This window comes from Pelodiscus sinensis, chromosome 17 (assembly GCF_049634645.1).
Source record: "Pelodiscus sinensis isolate JC-2024 chromosome 17, ASM4963464v1, whole genome shotgun sequence".
Taxonomy (NCBI): domain Eukaryota; kingdom Metazoa; phylum Chordata; order Testudines; family Trionychidae; genus Pelodiscus; species Pelodiscus sinensis.
The window spans coordinates 33,459,079-33,474,208 of record NC_134727.1 but is presented as its reverse complement, the minus strand read 5'-3'; the positions used below and the strand labels follow the sequence as shown (position 1 = coordinate 33,474,208).

The following is a 15,130-nucleotide window of genomic DNA, read 5'->3' as shown; positions in this document are numbered from 1 at the left end:
ATCTCTGGGAGCATTGTTTTGCTTTATATTCAAATTGCTATTGATTTTGGCAGTGGAAAGCAGTGTCGCGAGGCCTCTGGTATGGGGTGTCGCACTGTCTCTTGGTGGGTGGGGTGTAACTGCTGATGGTGCAGAGCTCAGCGTGACAGTCCTTCATGGTATGGAGCACCTTGTCAGTTTTAGATGTGAAAAGCTATAGCCCTGTTAAATGAAAGGTCTTCAACCTTGAGTGGAAACTCTTTGAAATTTCTGAGGTTTTAGCCAGGAGGCCCTGCACATCACAACAGTCATGACAGTGGTTCAGGCCACTGTGTGAGCAAGGTCCCTAGCCACCTGTACGGCTGTTCAGGCTAGTGTTTGACTCTCTTTGATATTGTACTGCAATTGGGGTCACTTGTGTTGTGGCAAGTCGTCAAGGAGCTTCTGTAGTTTGGCATAATTGGAGTAGTTGTAGTTGGCCAGTGAGGTGGCAGATGAATATATATATTTTTTGGTCCAAAGAGGCCTAGACATTGAAAATTCCTTATACCGGGGCATGGATTGAAACCGTGGTTGTTTCTCAATGGTTGATGGCATCGACAACAAGCAGATTTGGCTCTGGGTGGCAGAATATGAAGTCCATGCCTTTAGCCGAGACAAAGTATTTTCTGTCTCCATGTTTGCTGGTGGCGGGGAGCAGAGGTAGATGTTTGCCAAATGGCTTCCATGGGTTTGATGGTTGCCGTGTCAGCAGGGATCCTGGTAATAGCACAGGATTGAAAACATTTGCAATAACTTACCTTGTATCTCTTGCAGTTCCTGCAGTACGATGTCACTCTCTTGACCGGTTCTTGGAACTGTTTGAAGTCATCAGCTGGTGTTCGCGTGGGCAGTACAACCACTTCATCTGAGATGGGAGGGGAGTTGTTGATTGGGGACATGTCCTCATTGTGGGACCGTGATTCACCTCATCCAGAAGTTCATTGTTTTTAAAAAAAATTAAAATTAATGGAGATTACCTATCTCCTAGAGCTGAAAGGGACCTTGAAAGGTCATGGAGTCCAGTCCCCTGCCTTCACAGCAAGACCAAGTACCATCCCTGACAAATTTTTTTTTGCCCCAAATGGCCTCCGCAAGGATTGAACTCACAACCCTGGATTTAGCAGGTCAATGCTCAAAGCACTGAGCTACCCCTCCCCATTGCTCAAGATATTAGACAGTGTCATGTGTATCAAGTGGAGGAGATCTGATGTCCCATTGGACTGGAATAGAAGGGGCAGGCAGTGGTGTACATAGGTGCCTAAGGGTCTCATGGTGGCCAGTGCATAGAAGATAGGTAGGTGGTGGGTAGGATCATGGTTGCTCATACCACAGTTGCATCATGCCAGCATGAGTGGCTTTCGTGGGCTCCCAAGGTGGTCTCCTTTGTGTCAGAGAGGAGTGTTGGCAGGGGAATCAACTATCATGCCCACTCTCTTCCTCTTCGCTGTGTGAGGAGGAGGAGGAGGAAGCAGAAGATAAGGGAGGCTGGTCAGATCTGTGGCTAGGTGATTGGCCAGTCCCAAGGAGTGGAGATTTTGGGTACCAATGTGAACTCAATGCCCTCATGGTGGAGGAATTCTCTTGGTGCCGGCAATTGTTGAATTGCATGCTGATTTAGTAGTCAGTGCCGCACATAGTCTTCATTGAATAAAGTGTTGACATTTAGTGATCTCAGGTTTTAAACACGATGAGGATAAATTGGATACAATGAGATATTGCTGTTATCAAGACAGAGAAACTTCTGCAGGACTGGGTTAACAGTAAACAGCTGTGTCATTTTGAAGGCTCTTTGAGAGCTACACTACAAACAATTTTTAACTTAGTGCAATATTTTTACCATTTTACACAAGATCTTCCATGTCATAAGACCTGCAATTTTTTTCATTAGGTACCTTTGGATCCATGGTTATTAATAAAGGCTCAATTGCTTAATCATTCCTGAGGTCATCTCAGAAACCAAATAGCCACGTTTCTTGTGGAGAAACAGCACCAGAAGAAAAGTAAGTTTTGATAACGTTATTTTGTAGAAAAATAGTAAGGATGGACTTCTCTAGTCCAGCACCCTTGAGACTTGACTGGTCCTGGACAAGGATTTGCCAGACCAAGGGAGGTGCCTCCCTTCCTGGCCCATGCTAAACCGCTGCAACCCCCCACCCACGCAGCCCGCTGCGGCCTAGCCAGCCATTGCTCCCTGGGATGGGGTTCTCCAGCTCCTGCTGCCGCCAGGACTGGAGCTGAGCAGCCGCTGCCGGCTCCCTACTACTGTCTAGTTGCTGGGACCAGATCTCCTCACTAAGGCGCCCCCCACCACATGACTTCCGGGTGAGTTCCCCCCCTGCCACGTTACTGCCCCACGGCCCGACCTCCTCATACCTTTATTGCAGTGTTTGACTACCCTGACAGTTAGGAACTTTTTCCTAATGTCCAACCTAAACCTCCCTTGCTGCAGTTTAAGCCCATTGCTTCTTGTTCTATCCCCAGAGGCCAAGATGAACAGGTTTTCTCCCTCCTCATGACACCCTTTTAGATACCTGAAAACAGCTATCATGTCCCCCCTCACTCTTCTCTTTTCTAAACTAAACAAACCAATTCTTTCAGCCTTCCTTCATAGCTCATGTTCTCTAGACCTTTAATCATTCTTGTTGCTCTTCTCTGGACCCTCTCCAATTTCTCCACAACTTTCTTGAAGATGAGAGACATGTATTAGAAAAGTTGTGTAAGGAGGCCCACACTGTACTTACTATGTGTGTGGATGTAACGTCACACTTTCAATTGCAGGACTTAGGGCCTGAACAAATAATCACATACCCATAATTTTGAACTGTGGCGTATGCACAAAAATTCCAGTTTTTTGTTGAATATTAAAGTGGCAGTCCTGTACATGTAAAATTTGGTGAGCTAAGCAGACAGTTATTGCTCATTTGATTACAAAATACTTTAGGAACCTGGATCGCTTATTCTGGAGTAAAGGTTTTCACTTTCTATTTCCTCTAAACCACAGAGATGGGTCTGCAAGTGGCTCTTGGAAACAGCATTGCTCGTGTCAGTGTTCATTGTATTTTATTTGCCTTTTACATCATTTATAGTGAAGTCTGGGAAATCTAATGGCACGACCGTTAAACTATTGTATTGAAACTCAATTTCACTAATTCAAAGACATGTTACACTATTAAAAATAATTTCCGTAGAAAAAAGAATCTGGTTTATTAGAATTGTAACAAGCCAAAACCTAATATGGAACTTTTACGGTTATTTTAAAGTTAACAAGAAATTCATACAAATGAAAGTTCCAAGAGATGTTTGGTAGCAGTTTCATACTGGTCTTGACCAGATACAAAGTTTCATTTGTTAATTTGATTTCAGTAGTTCAAACTCCAGTTTGTTTAGTTTAAAAACAAAACTGGACAGCATAGCAGGAAATACAATAAGTAGTTCAAAAAATTGAGACTGGTTCCTACAGGGTCTGCCCACTCCCCCCTGTTACTTTCGTATCTTTCTGAAGTCTAGGATTCTACTTAGAGAAGATGTAGAAGCTTCATTTATCTGTTGGCCTAGATCAAAGGCTGGAAATGGGTGATAGAAGGGATCACTTGATGACTACCTGTTCTGTTCACTCCCTCTGGGGCATCTGGCATTGGCCACTGTTGGAAGACAGGATACTGGGCTAGATGGACCTTTGGTCTGACCCAGTATGGCTGTTCTTGTATTCTTATCAAGTCTTCTTATTGACAAAGTCTTATGAAAAGACATTAGGTGGAAGCTCATAATCTGGGTTTTGGTAGTGTACCTTTAACTTTGAGATCACCTAGCTTTCTACCACTTCACCCAGTTGACGTGGTCATATATAGGTTTATAGGACTCCACTGATTTATAACAGCTTTGATTTTAGTTCTGTACTTTTTAATTCTCTTGAGGGCTGATGGAGTAGAATTGTCCAGTTGCATCAGGATCTCTTCCATTAGGCCTGAATCTTTGAACTTAGGCATGCTCTCCTCACGACCCTCATCTCGTTTGTAAGCATGGCCCAGCTACATGGACTCCTCAACCCCATAGACTGCCTCCAGATGGGATACAAATTCAATCCAGCTGCACTAATGTTGTGCCTTTTTGTAGCTGTGATCTCTTACTCCTATGCTAATTTTAGGATTAGGAGAACCTGTTGTCTATTTAACAGGCTCCTGGCTAGCACAGGTACAAGGCTACCTGCCCATTCTAGGATGAGAGAACTCATGAGATACAAACAATGGAAACTGGCTGTCCCCCCCACTTATCTCATCATTTGCATGCCTATGCCTTGCATGCATTGTACCTGTCCTGCATCTGACTATACACCACGATAGTATCAAGATTGTTTGCAGCAACTTGTTGCATGAATCTCTGCTACTGACAGGCTGGACCTGCATCGATTCTGTCTTGGAACTGCACATGGGATGTTTGTATGTCAAGGGCAAGAAGGTCTTAGGGGAACTGCCTGGTTAAAGTTATCATTCACATAGCATCTTGCAAACTGTATGGGATCAGTGGTGTGAGCATACCGTTGTATTCTGGGAAATTTGCTGATCTGACAACAGCATCACTTAAAATTGAGAAGTTTAGTGGTGGTGTTTGCTGCCTGAGGTTTCTCCATGCAAAAACCAAACCCCAACAAAACAAAAAAACTCTTCCGCTGGTGAACACTTCTGCCCTGAGCTATGCCGAGGGGATGAAGAGAGGAAGCCAGAGTAGATGATATGTCTGTGGTGACTGTAGCAAGAGATAGGGACTCAATGTTTACAAAGATTTGTATTCCTGCTGCACTTATGAGACAGACAAGTACTACTTTCATATAAGAACATAAGAATGGCCGTAATGGGTCAGACCAAAGGTCCATCTAACCCAGTATCCTGTCTGCCAGGTGCCCCAGAGGGGGTGGACCAAAGACAATGATCAAGCAATTTGTCCCTTGCCATCCTTCTCCAGCCTTTCACAAAGAGGCTAGGGACACCATTCCTTACCCCCTGGCTAACAGCCTTTAATGGACCTAACCTCCATGAATTTTTCTACAGCTTACTGCATTACAGGCTTAATTTGTCTAGTTTAAATCAGAAATGGCATGGCATTGAGTTTTGGGATTGTGAGGCAGCCTCTCAGAGGCAAACTTCAGATTTCACACCTGGTTATGAATTTCCACAACAGTCTGGAGGATTTGGTGTTCATGGCTTTGATTTGTGAATCTCCAACGTAAAAGACATGAATCAGTGCCTAGCTTGCAGAGTCACAATACAAAAGTCTCTACAGGATTGTAGTTTCATGTATGTGTCAGCTTTGTGTATAAACTCTTGCAAATGTACTTACATTACTCCCGCAGCTTCATGAAGCGTTTAGAAATAAAAATGTTAAATAGAAATGACACTGCAAAAAGGTTTGAAACAGATATTGAATTTATTGATCAGCTATGAGTAGGAAAATACATTGGTAAAGAAAAAAAAGAAGACCCTGTATATAAATATAATACTAGCTAGTTAAAATTTGACCAAGAAGAAAGTTCCACTGAAGAGAACAGTAAAAGCCCTTGTTTACCATCAGACCATATTCAGTTTCCCCCTTTATCTTATTGAAGAGCTGCCTGTAGACAAATGCAACATTCTTTGAGCTTAGTGCAGATAATGTGCTGGTTTTCATTAAATGAATGGTAAACAAGAGTTAGTCCAGTGCATTACACATTATACAGAAGTACTGTGAATAAAGACTAAGATAGTCTATTTTAAACTACTTAAAACATACCAAGACACTTAAGTGTTAAACTTTATGCAAATAAAAAAAGAATAGCAGTTAACATATACTAAAAATACTGTGTCAGGCTGGAAGGAAAAAAAGACTCTCTACTTAAGCAGTAAATTGAAATATTTGTATGTTTTACAGTGTGATTTGTTTCTTTTAAGTGGTGCTGTGATTATTTTGTCTTTTGTAGGGTTTGGGGGTGTTTTTGCTGCATGGCTAAAATGCAAACTTGACTTTTTAAATCTTACATCCTAGATGAATTTACATAATTTCTCATGTTAAAATTAGACCAGAGATGTGTGCAACTGTTTTCTGAACTCAAAATCAGTTTTACTGACAATATGCTAGCCATTTTTAATTTGCTGAAGCCACCAAAGGGACAATAATTACAAACATTCTCCTAGTGGTTTTTCTTTGCCTACTTCTGATATAACTATCTATCAATGTTCTGTATTTGTTTCCACTTCTTTAAAATATACTTGCAAATTAAATTTAGATACAGAGAATTCTTTTCTAAAAGTGAATAATTAGCAAGGTTGTGGCAGACCATACTTGAAAGTTTTTACCAAATGGTAAAAAAAAAAAAAAAAAAAAAAAAAAAGATGGCTCTCAAATATCCGGTCTACCTTGAATACAATACCTCAACCCAAGAGTCTATGATTTTGTGTTACGTGCTTTCATAACAAAAACATTGAAGGAACAGTATGGCAACAACTAAAGCCACCTTAAATAAAAGTATTCTAAATAACCATTTCATAATAGTGTTTACGAGGCAAAGATGTCATATGTTGTAAAGACTGTTTATTGCAATATTTTGTTTATGTTACAACTGAAAACTGAGAAGTTTGAATGAGATGTGTTTAACATAGGAAAATATTTCTTTTAGATTTGTTTAACAAAGTTTCACTCAGTCCAGTATTGGCGCATCTGTCTTTTTCCATATAGTCAAAAAAATGTATCCTTCAGTAGGCTTCAGAATTTCAGCTATTAGGAACATCTATAGGTTCGGTGCTTCAGTGGCACAACCGTACCACTGCAGCTGCATGGCTGCAGCGTGTCTGGTGAAGACACTTTATGCCAATGGAAGAGAGCTCTTAAGTAATAGAACCACTTCCGTGAACGGTACAAGCTAATGACATATGTGCAGTGCGCACAAGCGCTTATGTCAGTATAACTTATGTCACTCAATTCCCACCCCGAATGACATAAGTTATGCCAACGTAGGCTGTAGTGTAGACATAGCCTTAGCGACTGACTCAAAACCCACTGAAGTCAATGGGAGTCTCTCTGTTACAGTCAGTGGACTTTAGATCAGTCCCTACAGGATTAGTCTAAAATATGGAGAAAAGTCGTTCAAACTGACCCATAGATTGCAGTGTGTCCAGGGAAGAACAACTGTATCTTCCACGCACAAAGGGCCATAATGTTTTAACAGGCTGCCATAAATTCAAATATATTTAAAACACTACCAAAGAGAGGTGAAAAGGTATTGTGTAAAGCTCAAACCTTAAGAATCTAACAAGTGCACTCAAGCTCCAATATCTATTAAAGTAAATTATTTCCCTCTAAGAAATACAAAATGAATAAGTGCTTCCCTTCCCCTTCCGTAAAGCTTTCTGGACTTATTACATAATCCAGATCAGGAAAAAAAATAGATTTGCTCAGTTTGACAAGCCAAATTGGCTCATCATCACTGGAAATTGTCATGATGCACATTACCAACACATTGTTTAGGAAACATGAGTAAAACACCTTTTATTCACACTTTACAAAAAACAAAATAAAAAAACCAAACAGAAAAAATAAACACTAAGCATTAAATCTACTACATCAATACTACCAGCATTTCAATGTACTGATTATAAATTGGACGTTTGGTGTTTGCACAACTAAAAAACAAAACAACAAAATCAGGTTCCAGACAAGGATTCAAGATCAAGATCAAGATTTTTCCTACTGAAATTTAAAACACACATTTTGTAGATCAGAACTATTTGTAATTTTACTTCTATTTAAAACAGAATGGTTTTAGCACATTTAAGTGCCAAAAAATTCTCTTCATAAAATTTTGAATCATTATTACCTAACTCATTCTTTATACAAAAATTTATAATATTCAGAAATTTCTCGTACTGCTCAGTGTCCTTTTGCTTCCCTGCCTGCAGTTGAAACAAAAGCAGTTAGACCAAGCGTGCGCGCTTTCTCTCTCTCTCTCAATTAACTGCATTGATTTTTGAAAGTGTATTAGTTAAGGAGGAATGAATAAATTCTCCCTTTTGTATGTCCAAGTTAAATTCATTAGCTGTTTTACACTTGGCTTTATGACAGTAATGGCACTATGAAGGTACACTATTAATTTTAGTCTTGCTTGACACTTTAAAATATGACTTGGTCACTTTAAAAATGATCTGAAGAGTTATCTTAGGAACCTGAACTGAAAATGCGTCTAATTTACACTGCTTCATAAACAGAAAAATGTAATTGTTTTCATTCAAGGAATGCTGTCTCTGAGACTGAGGAACACACAAACTGAAATGGATTCACATGATAGTACTTCTTAGTGAAAAGAACTGCACTGTGCAAGGACACTGAAAGAAGCAGTGCTTAGGTATTAGAAGGTAGGAACTGTGTACCCATAATCTGAACATGTTCAAAAAGTGTGTATTCAATGCTTCAAGAGGAAATTAAGATGCCACAGCTTATACAAAAGTATCTTCATAAAATTTTCACAAGTGTTAACATTATTTAAAAAATATAAAAGAGGATGCACAGATTTTCTCTGCATGCACAGGCAGTGCTAGCTGAGAACAAATTTAAGCAGGCACAGTGCAGATAGGACAAGTAGCATTTAAAATAAAAATTAAGAAGCTGTACACAAGCATCCCTAATTTTACTTAAAAAACCAGAGATAAAAATATTAGAAATGTACACACATCAACAATAACTTTCAGTCCATACAGACCTACTCATCATTCACTGCTTAGCTTATCTGTTCTGTGAGAACTTTACAGTTTTTCTTTTTAAAATCAGAAAGTCAACTGCATGTATTTAAAGAATTTGCCAATATTTTACAGATTTAGATGTAAAAAGCAATGTTCTCAACTGAAAATAAAAGTAGTACAAAAGGGCTAACAAAACCCTAACAAGTGCAAATCATTAGCAGAGAAAATCTGTTGCAACTTCTTTTACAAGCTGGCCTTTATAACACATGAAAACAGATAAAAATTTAGCCTTAGTTTACAATACAATCATTTTCCAAATCTGATTTTTTTAAAGTACAAAATCTCATAAATCAGGTCTTCTGTTGTTCATATACAATCAATAAAGGCTAAATTCAAATTCTATATTTTACAAGCAAGTCTGAAAAAGGAGGGAGTGAAGTACGGAAGAATGTTCTTGATGGTACTACTGGCCTCAAAAAAGTAGTGCTACAGATACCTGTGCAAAGAGAACATACTGTATAACAATTCTCTATTTCAAGGCATGAATGTGTTATGTCGGATACAGAAGAAACAGGATGATTAATTATAACAAATTAAAGAAAGGTGCAAACGCACCTATTCCTGTCTAACAGTATATAAAGTATATTGGGCTCAGAATTGTGTCTGTTGATAGCACCTGGCTTTTACTATGTCTATCAAATAATTAGATTTAAAATTAAGATCATTAAGAAAAAATCCCTGTTGGCCATACCTCACTCCTCTATATTCAGATTTTACAATTTTACAAGTCAGATGGAGGTTGCCCTCTAAGTTGTACTTGACTACCTCCTGCCAGGGAGATGGATTCCATTTACCGGGGGCAGGAAAGGCAGCAAAAGCTCCAGTTGTGCAAAAAGTGAGAAGTGGTCCGAAGGGATGAGTGGGTGTGGACAGCCACTTATATTGTTCTCTATTAACCAATGATGATCCAAAGGTCCAAGAATGCCAAGTATATTTAGCTGAGGTTTAGAGTAGAAGATGTAGTCGATAATACCCTGTAATAGGGAAAAAGAAGTGTTTTAGTGCATGATCCTTCGGCCAAATACCTTTTCAAAGGCAACACTGCAGCAACCTTTTCAAATACTTATTTGAAGCCAAATAGCTAGGAAGTGGCACTGCTTCTTGGGGCACCGTTTGCTCCACTACTTCTGTCTCCCCTATATGATCTGTTATAAGGGTTGCTCACTATGGGCCAGGGAAGAGCAGTGTGTACTGGGCCTTTGATCACTTCTCCTCACCTCTTCCTGGTAGTTTCACTTCAGACATTTCCCACCCACTTGTTTAAGAGCGACTTCAGAACTGTTACAGATCTGGAGGTGCTGGCAATCACTGGGGAGGTTAGTCTTTTCCTTCCTTGCCTTTACTGGCTGCATTTTAACATACTAAAATGGAACAGCCACCTTATGATGAAGGTTTTGGAACCACCGGGCCATCTTCAGGGCTGTTTTGCCATAGTGTGTTGTGACAAATCAACAAGTTGGAGAGACACAGAGGTTAGGTACATTTTGTTAATATGTTTTGTCTTTTAAGATACCGAGAATGACTATTTGCTCCTGGCTCTTCATTACTTACATTTGGCATGAAGAGCTAAAAACAAGTCTCATTAACATCAGTGACAAAACTCCTTTTAACTTTAGTGGGACCAAATTTAGTGAGAACTAAATTAAAGATGGAACACAATTATTAGTCATTGCTCTGCTATTCTGATTCAAGTTCAGAATAATCTTTCCAGTTATCCCACATAAGCCAAATATTGCACTTAAAGCCAATTTCCCCTGCCCTTAACATTCATATTTCCACATCAAAAGCTACGAATGGGACATATCCAGCCCACATAATTAGCTTCATTTTCACGGATCCTACAATTGACAGGTAAATGCTTTTTGCTGTTATATATATCTTGGATTCTATTATTTCCACTCCAACTCATTTGATGAATAGAGTTTTACCCCCAGATCATGATTCGATATATATTTTTGTTAGTCTCTAAGTGCATATCTACACTAGGAAATTATATCGAAGCAACTTATTTCAAAATAATAACTTTTGAAGTAACTATTTTGAAATAGCGTTTCCACACTACAGGGAAGCCTCAAAATTAGGCCGAGGCAGGCTTCCCTAATGTGGATGTGCTACTTCAACATAGAGCCCTGGGAAGCACTGGGGAGTAATTCCTTTGAATGACTCTAGGGAGTACTTATTTTAAAATAGCAGCAGTGGAGCATCCATACTGCTGCTATTTTGAAATAAGCATTATTCTTCATGGAAAGCAGGAGTTATTTCAAAATAATCAGCTCCTTATTTTGAAATAACTCCCTCGTGTAGACCAGCGCTCAGGAGCCACAGGACTACTTGTTGTAATTAAACACTTGAGATACCTCCTTATAGTATCGAGGGCTTCTAATCTCTCAAGAATGTTATCAAATATCTTTTGATTAGGGGTAATACACTGGTGCCAAGCGATTTTCTAAAACCAAAATGCTTGTTATAATTTGTCTTATTAAGGCAAATTCCTATTGTCCCTAGATAAAATTGCAGCCATATTCAAAGCAAGAAACAATGCAGCCTAATGCAGGAAAGGGATAGATAATAAGACAGAAAATATCATATTGCCTCTACATAAATCCATGGTATGCCGACATCTCGAATACTGTATGCAGATCTGATTAGCTCATCTCAAAAAAAGATATGCTGGAATTCGAAAAGGTACAGAAAAGAATGACAAAATGATTAGGGGTAGGGAACAACTTCCATATGAGGAGAAATTAATAACATCAGGATTTTATAGCTTGAAAAAGAGATGACTATGAGAGGGACATGGTAGAGATTTATAAAATCAGGACTGATGTAAAAGAAAATAAATAAGGAAGTATTATTTACTCCTTATAATATGGGAACTAAGTAAGGGGGTCTCCAAATGAAAATTAATAGGCAGCTGGTTTAAACCAAACCAAAGGAAGTATTTCTTCACACACCACACAGTCAACCTGTGAACTCTTTGCCAGAGGAAGCTGTGAAGGCAAATACTATAAAAAAAAAAGATCAAAGTCAAAAAGTTCAAAAAAAGATATAAAGTCATGGACGATAGGTCCAACAATGGCTATTAGCCAGGATGGGCAGAGATGCAAAACCATGTTCTGAAGTATTCATAGCATCTATTTTCCAGAAGCTGGGAATGGGCAACAGGAGATGGATAACTTGATGGTTACCTGTTCTGCTCATTCCCTCTGAAACACCTGGCACTGGCCACGGTAGACCATTGGTCTGACCATACTTATTACCAAGGAAAGACATTCCTTAAACCTCGTAAGGGAATTTTAGTTTAAAATATTTACTAATTATTTTAACCATTTCACCATGAATTGTTAGGAATAAAGCAATGAAGCTACCCGCAGGCCAGATGCTCAACCATAAATTTTTCAATTGTTAGGAGTAAGATATTGCTGTTACCTCTACTCCAAAAATAGAGAAACTTAAAAAGATTGCATCTAAAACACTCAGTAATGCTCAACTAGAGGGCCTCAAGCTACATCAGATTTGAACAGAGAAAGAGAACCGTTTTTGCTTCCCCTGAGTAAGGAAGTGTTGATAATCGTCCACATTGCAACAAAGCAGAGTAACAATGCAGAGAAGCGGATAGTTATTTAATATTGTTTCATTCGGAAGCTTAACACCCCACGTTCTCCTTTTAGTTATTTGGGATGGGGGGTAAGTGACTAGTCGACTAACCGATAAGCAGGTGTTTATCAGTTAGCACTATCAACTAGTTGCATACCCACTTCTTCCGCGGCTGGCACTCTGCATTGGAAGGGACAGGAGAACCGGCGCATGAAGGGCCTAGCTCAGTCTCTAGTCCCACAGGTTTCTCAACAGTAAGAATAACCTCCCCTGCTGCTGCTCTGCACTGCAAGCAACAGGGGAGCTGGAGCGCTCCTGTTACTTACATTGCAGAGCGGAAGCAGGGAAGGTTGTTCTGACTGTGGAGAGACCCATGGGACCAGGGACTGAGCCGGCAGCGGCTCCCCATCCCTTACAATGCAGAGCGGCAGCAGAAGAGGTTATGCTGGGACCTGGCACGAGCCAGATGGAGTGCTGGAACTGCCTATCCTTATTGACTACTCCATTAGGAAAGTAACCACATTTTAACATCCTTAAGTTGGGATAATTAAAAATATGTAATGAAATACTTTAAGGGTGCTTCCTGTTTATACAAAGAATAAAACATCCAAGACCCAAGACATCATTAGGGCCTTGCAAAGAGGGAACAACTAATCTTGAGTTCTATTATGAGGAAAGAATAAGTGCTTTCTGTTTCAATGGAATTTTAAATGCAAGTTTGTAAAACTATCAGTCACACACACACACACACACACACACACACACACACACACACACACACACACACACTAAATGTCAGTGCAAACTTCTTTCCTACAACAAATAGTCTAGGCAAACCATTTAGTTAAGTTATATAACAGAAAGAGGTTTCAAAATACTGTCACTCAGGGTTCCCAAAGCGTGGGCTTCAGTCCACACATTCCTGGATGGTTCGCTATGGGTAGAGTGTGATGAAAAAGGAGTTAGTCCTGAGAGTCCTCAAACCCAGGCAGCTGGAAGATTTGGACTGTTCCGACTCCAGGCCACCGTATCCCAAAATCCAGAGCTGTTGGATTCCCTGGAGTAGTGGGCCCTGCAACCCCACTACACTCCCTTCCCCCTCTAAGGACCAGGACTTGGTGGTACTGTTCTGTTTCTGCCTGGATGCCATGATCAGGATCAACAAAGTCATGGCCAGGCTTGACCTGAGCACCTGCCCAGGACTGGCAGCCCCAGAGCCTTTCCCTGGAAGAGGGTACGTGGGAGGCATGTCAGGTTGGGTGAGCAGGGAAGGGCTGCCAGGTGACAAGCTCAAGACATCCAGCAGGGTGTTGGGGGTGGGGGGGGACCAGCAGTAGCACCTTCCTGGCCTCCTCAACCTATCACTGACCCTGGTCCCTGCTGAGGAGCAGGACTGTTTGGGAACCCTGCTGTAACACAGGAAAATTCTTACCTTAAAGTCAAATGTGTAATTCGTATAAGGCATTAGGCCATTCTCATAGGCACTCTTCAACTTGAAACCATGTGTAATCCTTCCATTCGTTGTTCCATTTTTTCCATTACAACTGAAGTTGGTAAGACTTTCATTGTACCTCAGTTCCTTAAAATCTTTATGGTTTGTTTCCACCCCACCAGTGCTCAAGTACTCAACAACACCTATTAAGAAAGGCATGGAGGTGGGGAAAAAAAAGGAACCAACTTATGCATTTAGTTAAGAGGTGCATGCAAACAACAAACTGTTACTTGCATTCCTTGCTTGTGTCTGGACCTTAAACAAGCAAGTTAAATACATACGGTAAGGTCAATATGACTTTTATAACATATTCAAAAATTTTCTATAGTAGTGCCATGCCATACACTAAAAGGAAGTGTAAGATAGATAAAGGCACGCTCCTTGGCAGAATATGTGCCTGCAAGCTAAAACAAGACCTAAGATGAAGGAGAAAAAAAAAAAAGTAAAAACATTAGCAAAGGCAATGAGCAACTTCCTCTCACCCCTACCTTCTGTGGTATTCAAACTCCACCCTTGCTTCACCTCTGAAACTAGCCCTTCTCAGCCTATCCCTGAGCACTTACTTCAGGGTAGGGCTACTTCCAGAGGCAGCAGGCAAGATGAACAGATTGATGACAGAACTAGGTTATCCTCAAAGTGGGGACCCAGCCTGGCCACTCCGTACAAGGGCAGTGTACTCTTTCCCCATCAATGTTCTCTCTAATCTTTCCCATCCATGTGTGGAATAAAATTTTATGTGCACCAAGGAAAAGCAATGTGCACTACCAGTAGAAACTAAAAATCTAGCTGTGGGCGCTCTGCTAATCAACTGGGCAGCATCTGAGTTTCTCCTATGCAACCACATAAGCCCATAGCTTACAGGGAACACTGCCCCTCCCTACCGCCAGCCCAGCTGGGCCTAGCGGCTGAACCTGGCATAGAGTAGGAGCCACCAGTCAGAGCAAAACTAGGTGCAGGTGTGGTAGGGATTGGCTGGAGTGGGGGGAGGCGGAAGAGGGTGATGAGACTTTGTGGAATGAGGATTAGGATGTGGGAAGTTCGGGGTGAACTGGAGTTGGGCAAACAGGGAGTGGACCTGACCCACCACCAGTCGGTGTCCCCAGCCTCCTTTCTACCAGCTGCTCAGGGCACCTAAAACCATATAACCATGCTTCTGGGGAGAGGTACTTGACCATTTTTGCAATATTCTTTTGCTTTCCTGTCATTTTCTATGGGGATGCAAAGAAATCCTCAGAGGGCATGAACTTTGCATATGTAC

At 40.6% G+C, this 15,130-nt stretch overlaps 1 protein-coding gene across 3 annotated transcripts in view; it reads right to left on the bottom strand.

Annotated features, from left to right (window-relative positions):
* Nucleotides 1-5,419: 5,419 nt before the first annotated feature.
* Nucleotides 5,420-15,130, bottom strand: part of CNOT6 (CCR4-NOT transcription complex subunit 6) — a 75,972-nt gene continuing 66,261 nt past the window's right edge. For all 3 annotated transcript variants that reach the window (XM_075900500.1, XM_075900499.1, XM_075900498.1), the window contains 2 exons: nt 13,813-14,015; nt 5,420-9,757 (listed from right to left, as the gene is read on the bottom strand). In XM_075900500.1, coding sequence (XP_075756615.1) covers nt 9,545-9,757; nt 13,813-14,015 — 416 coding nt within the window. In that variant the 3' untranslated portion in view covers nt 5,420-9,544. The remainder of the gene's footprint in view (nt 9,758-13,812; nt 14,016-15,130) is intronic.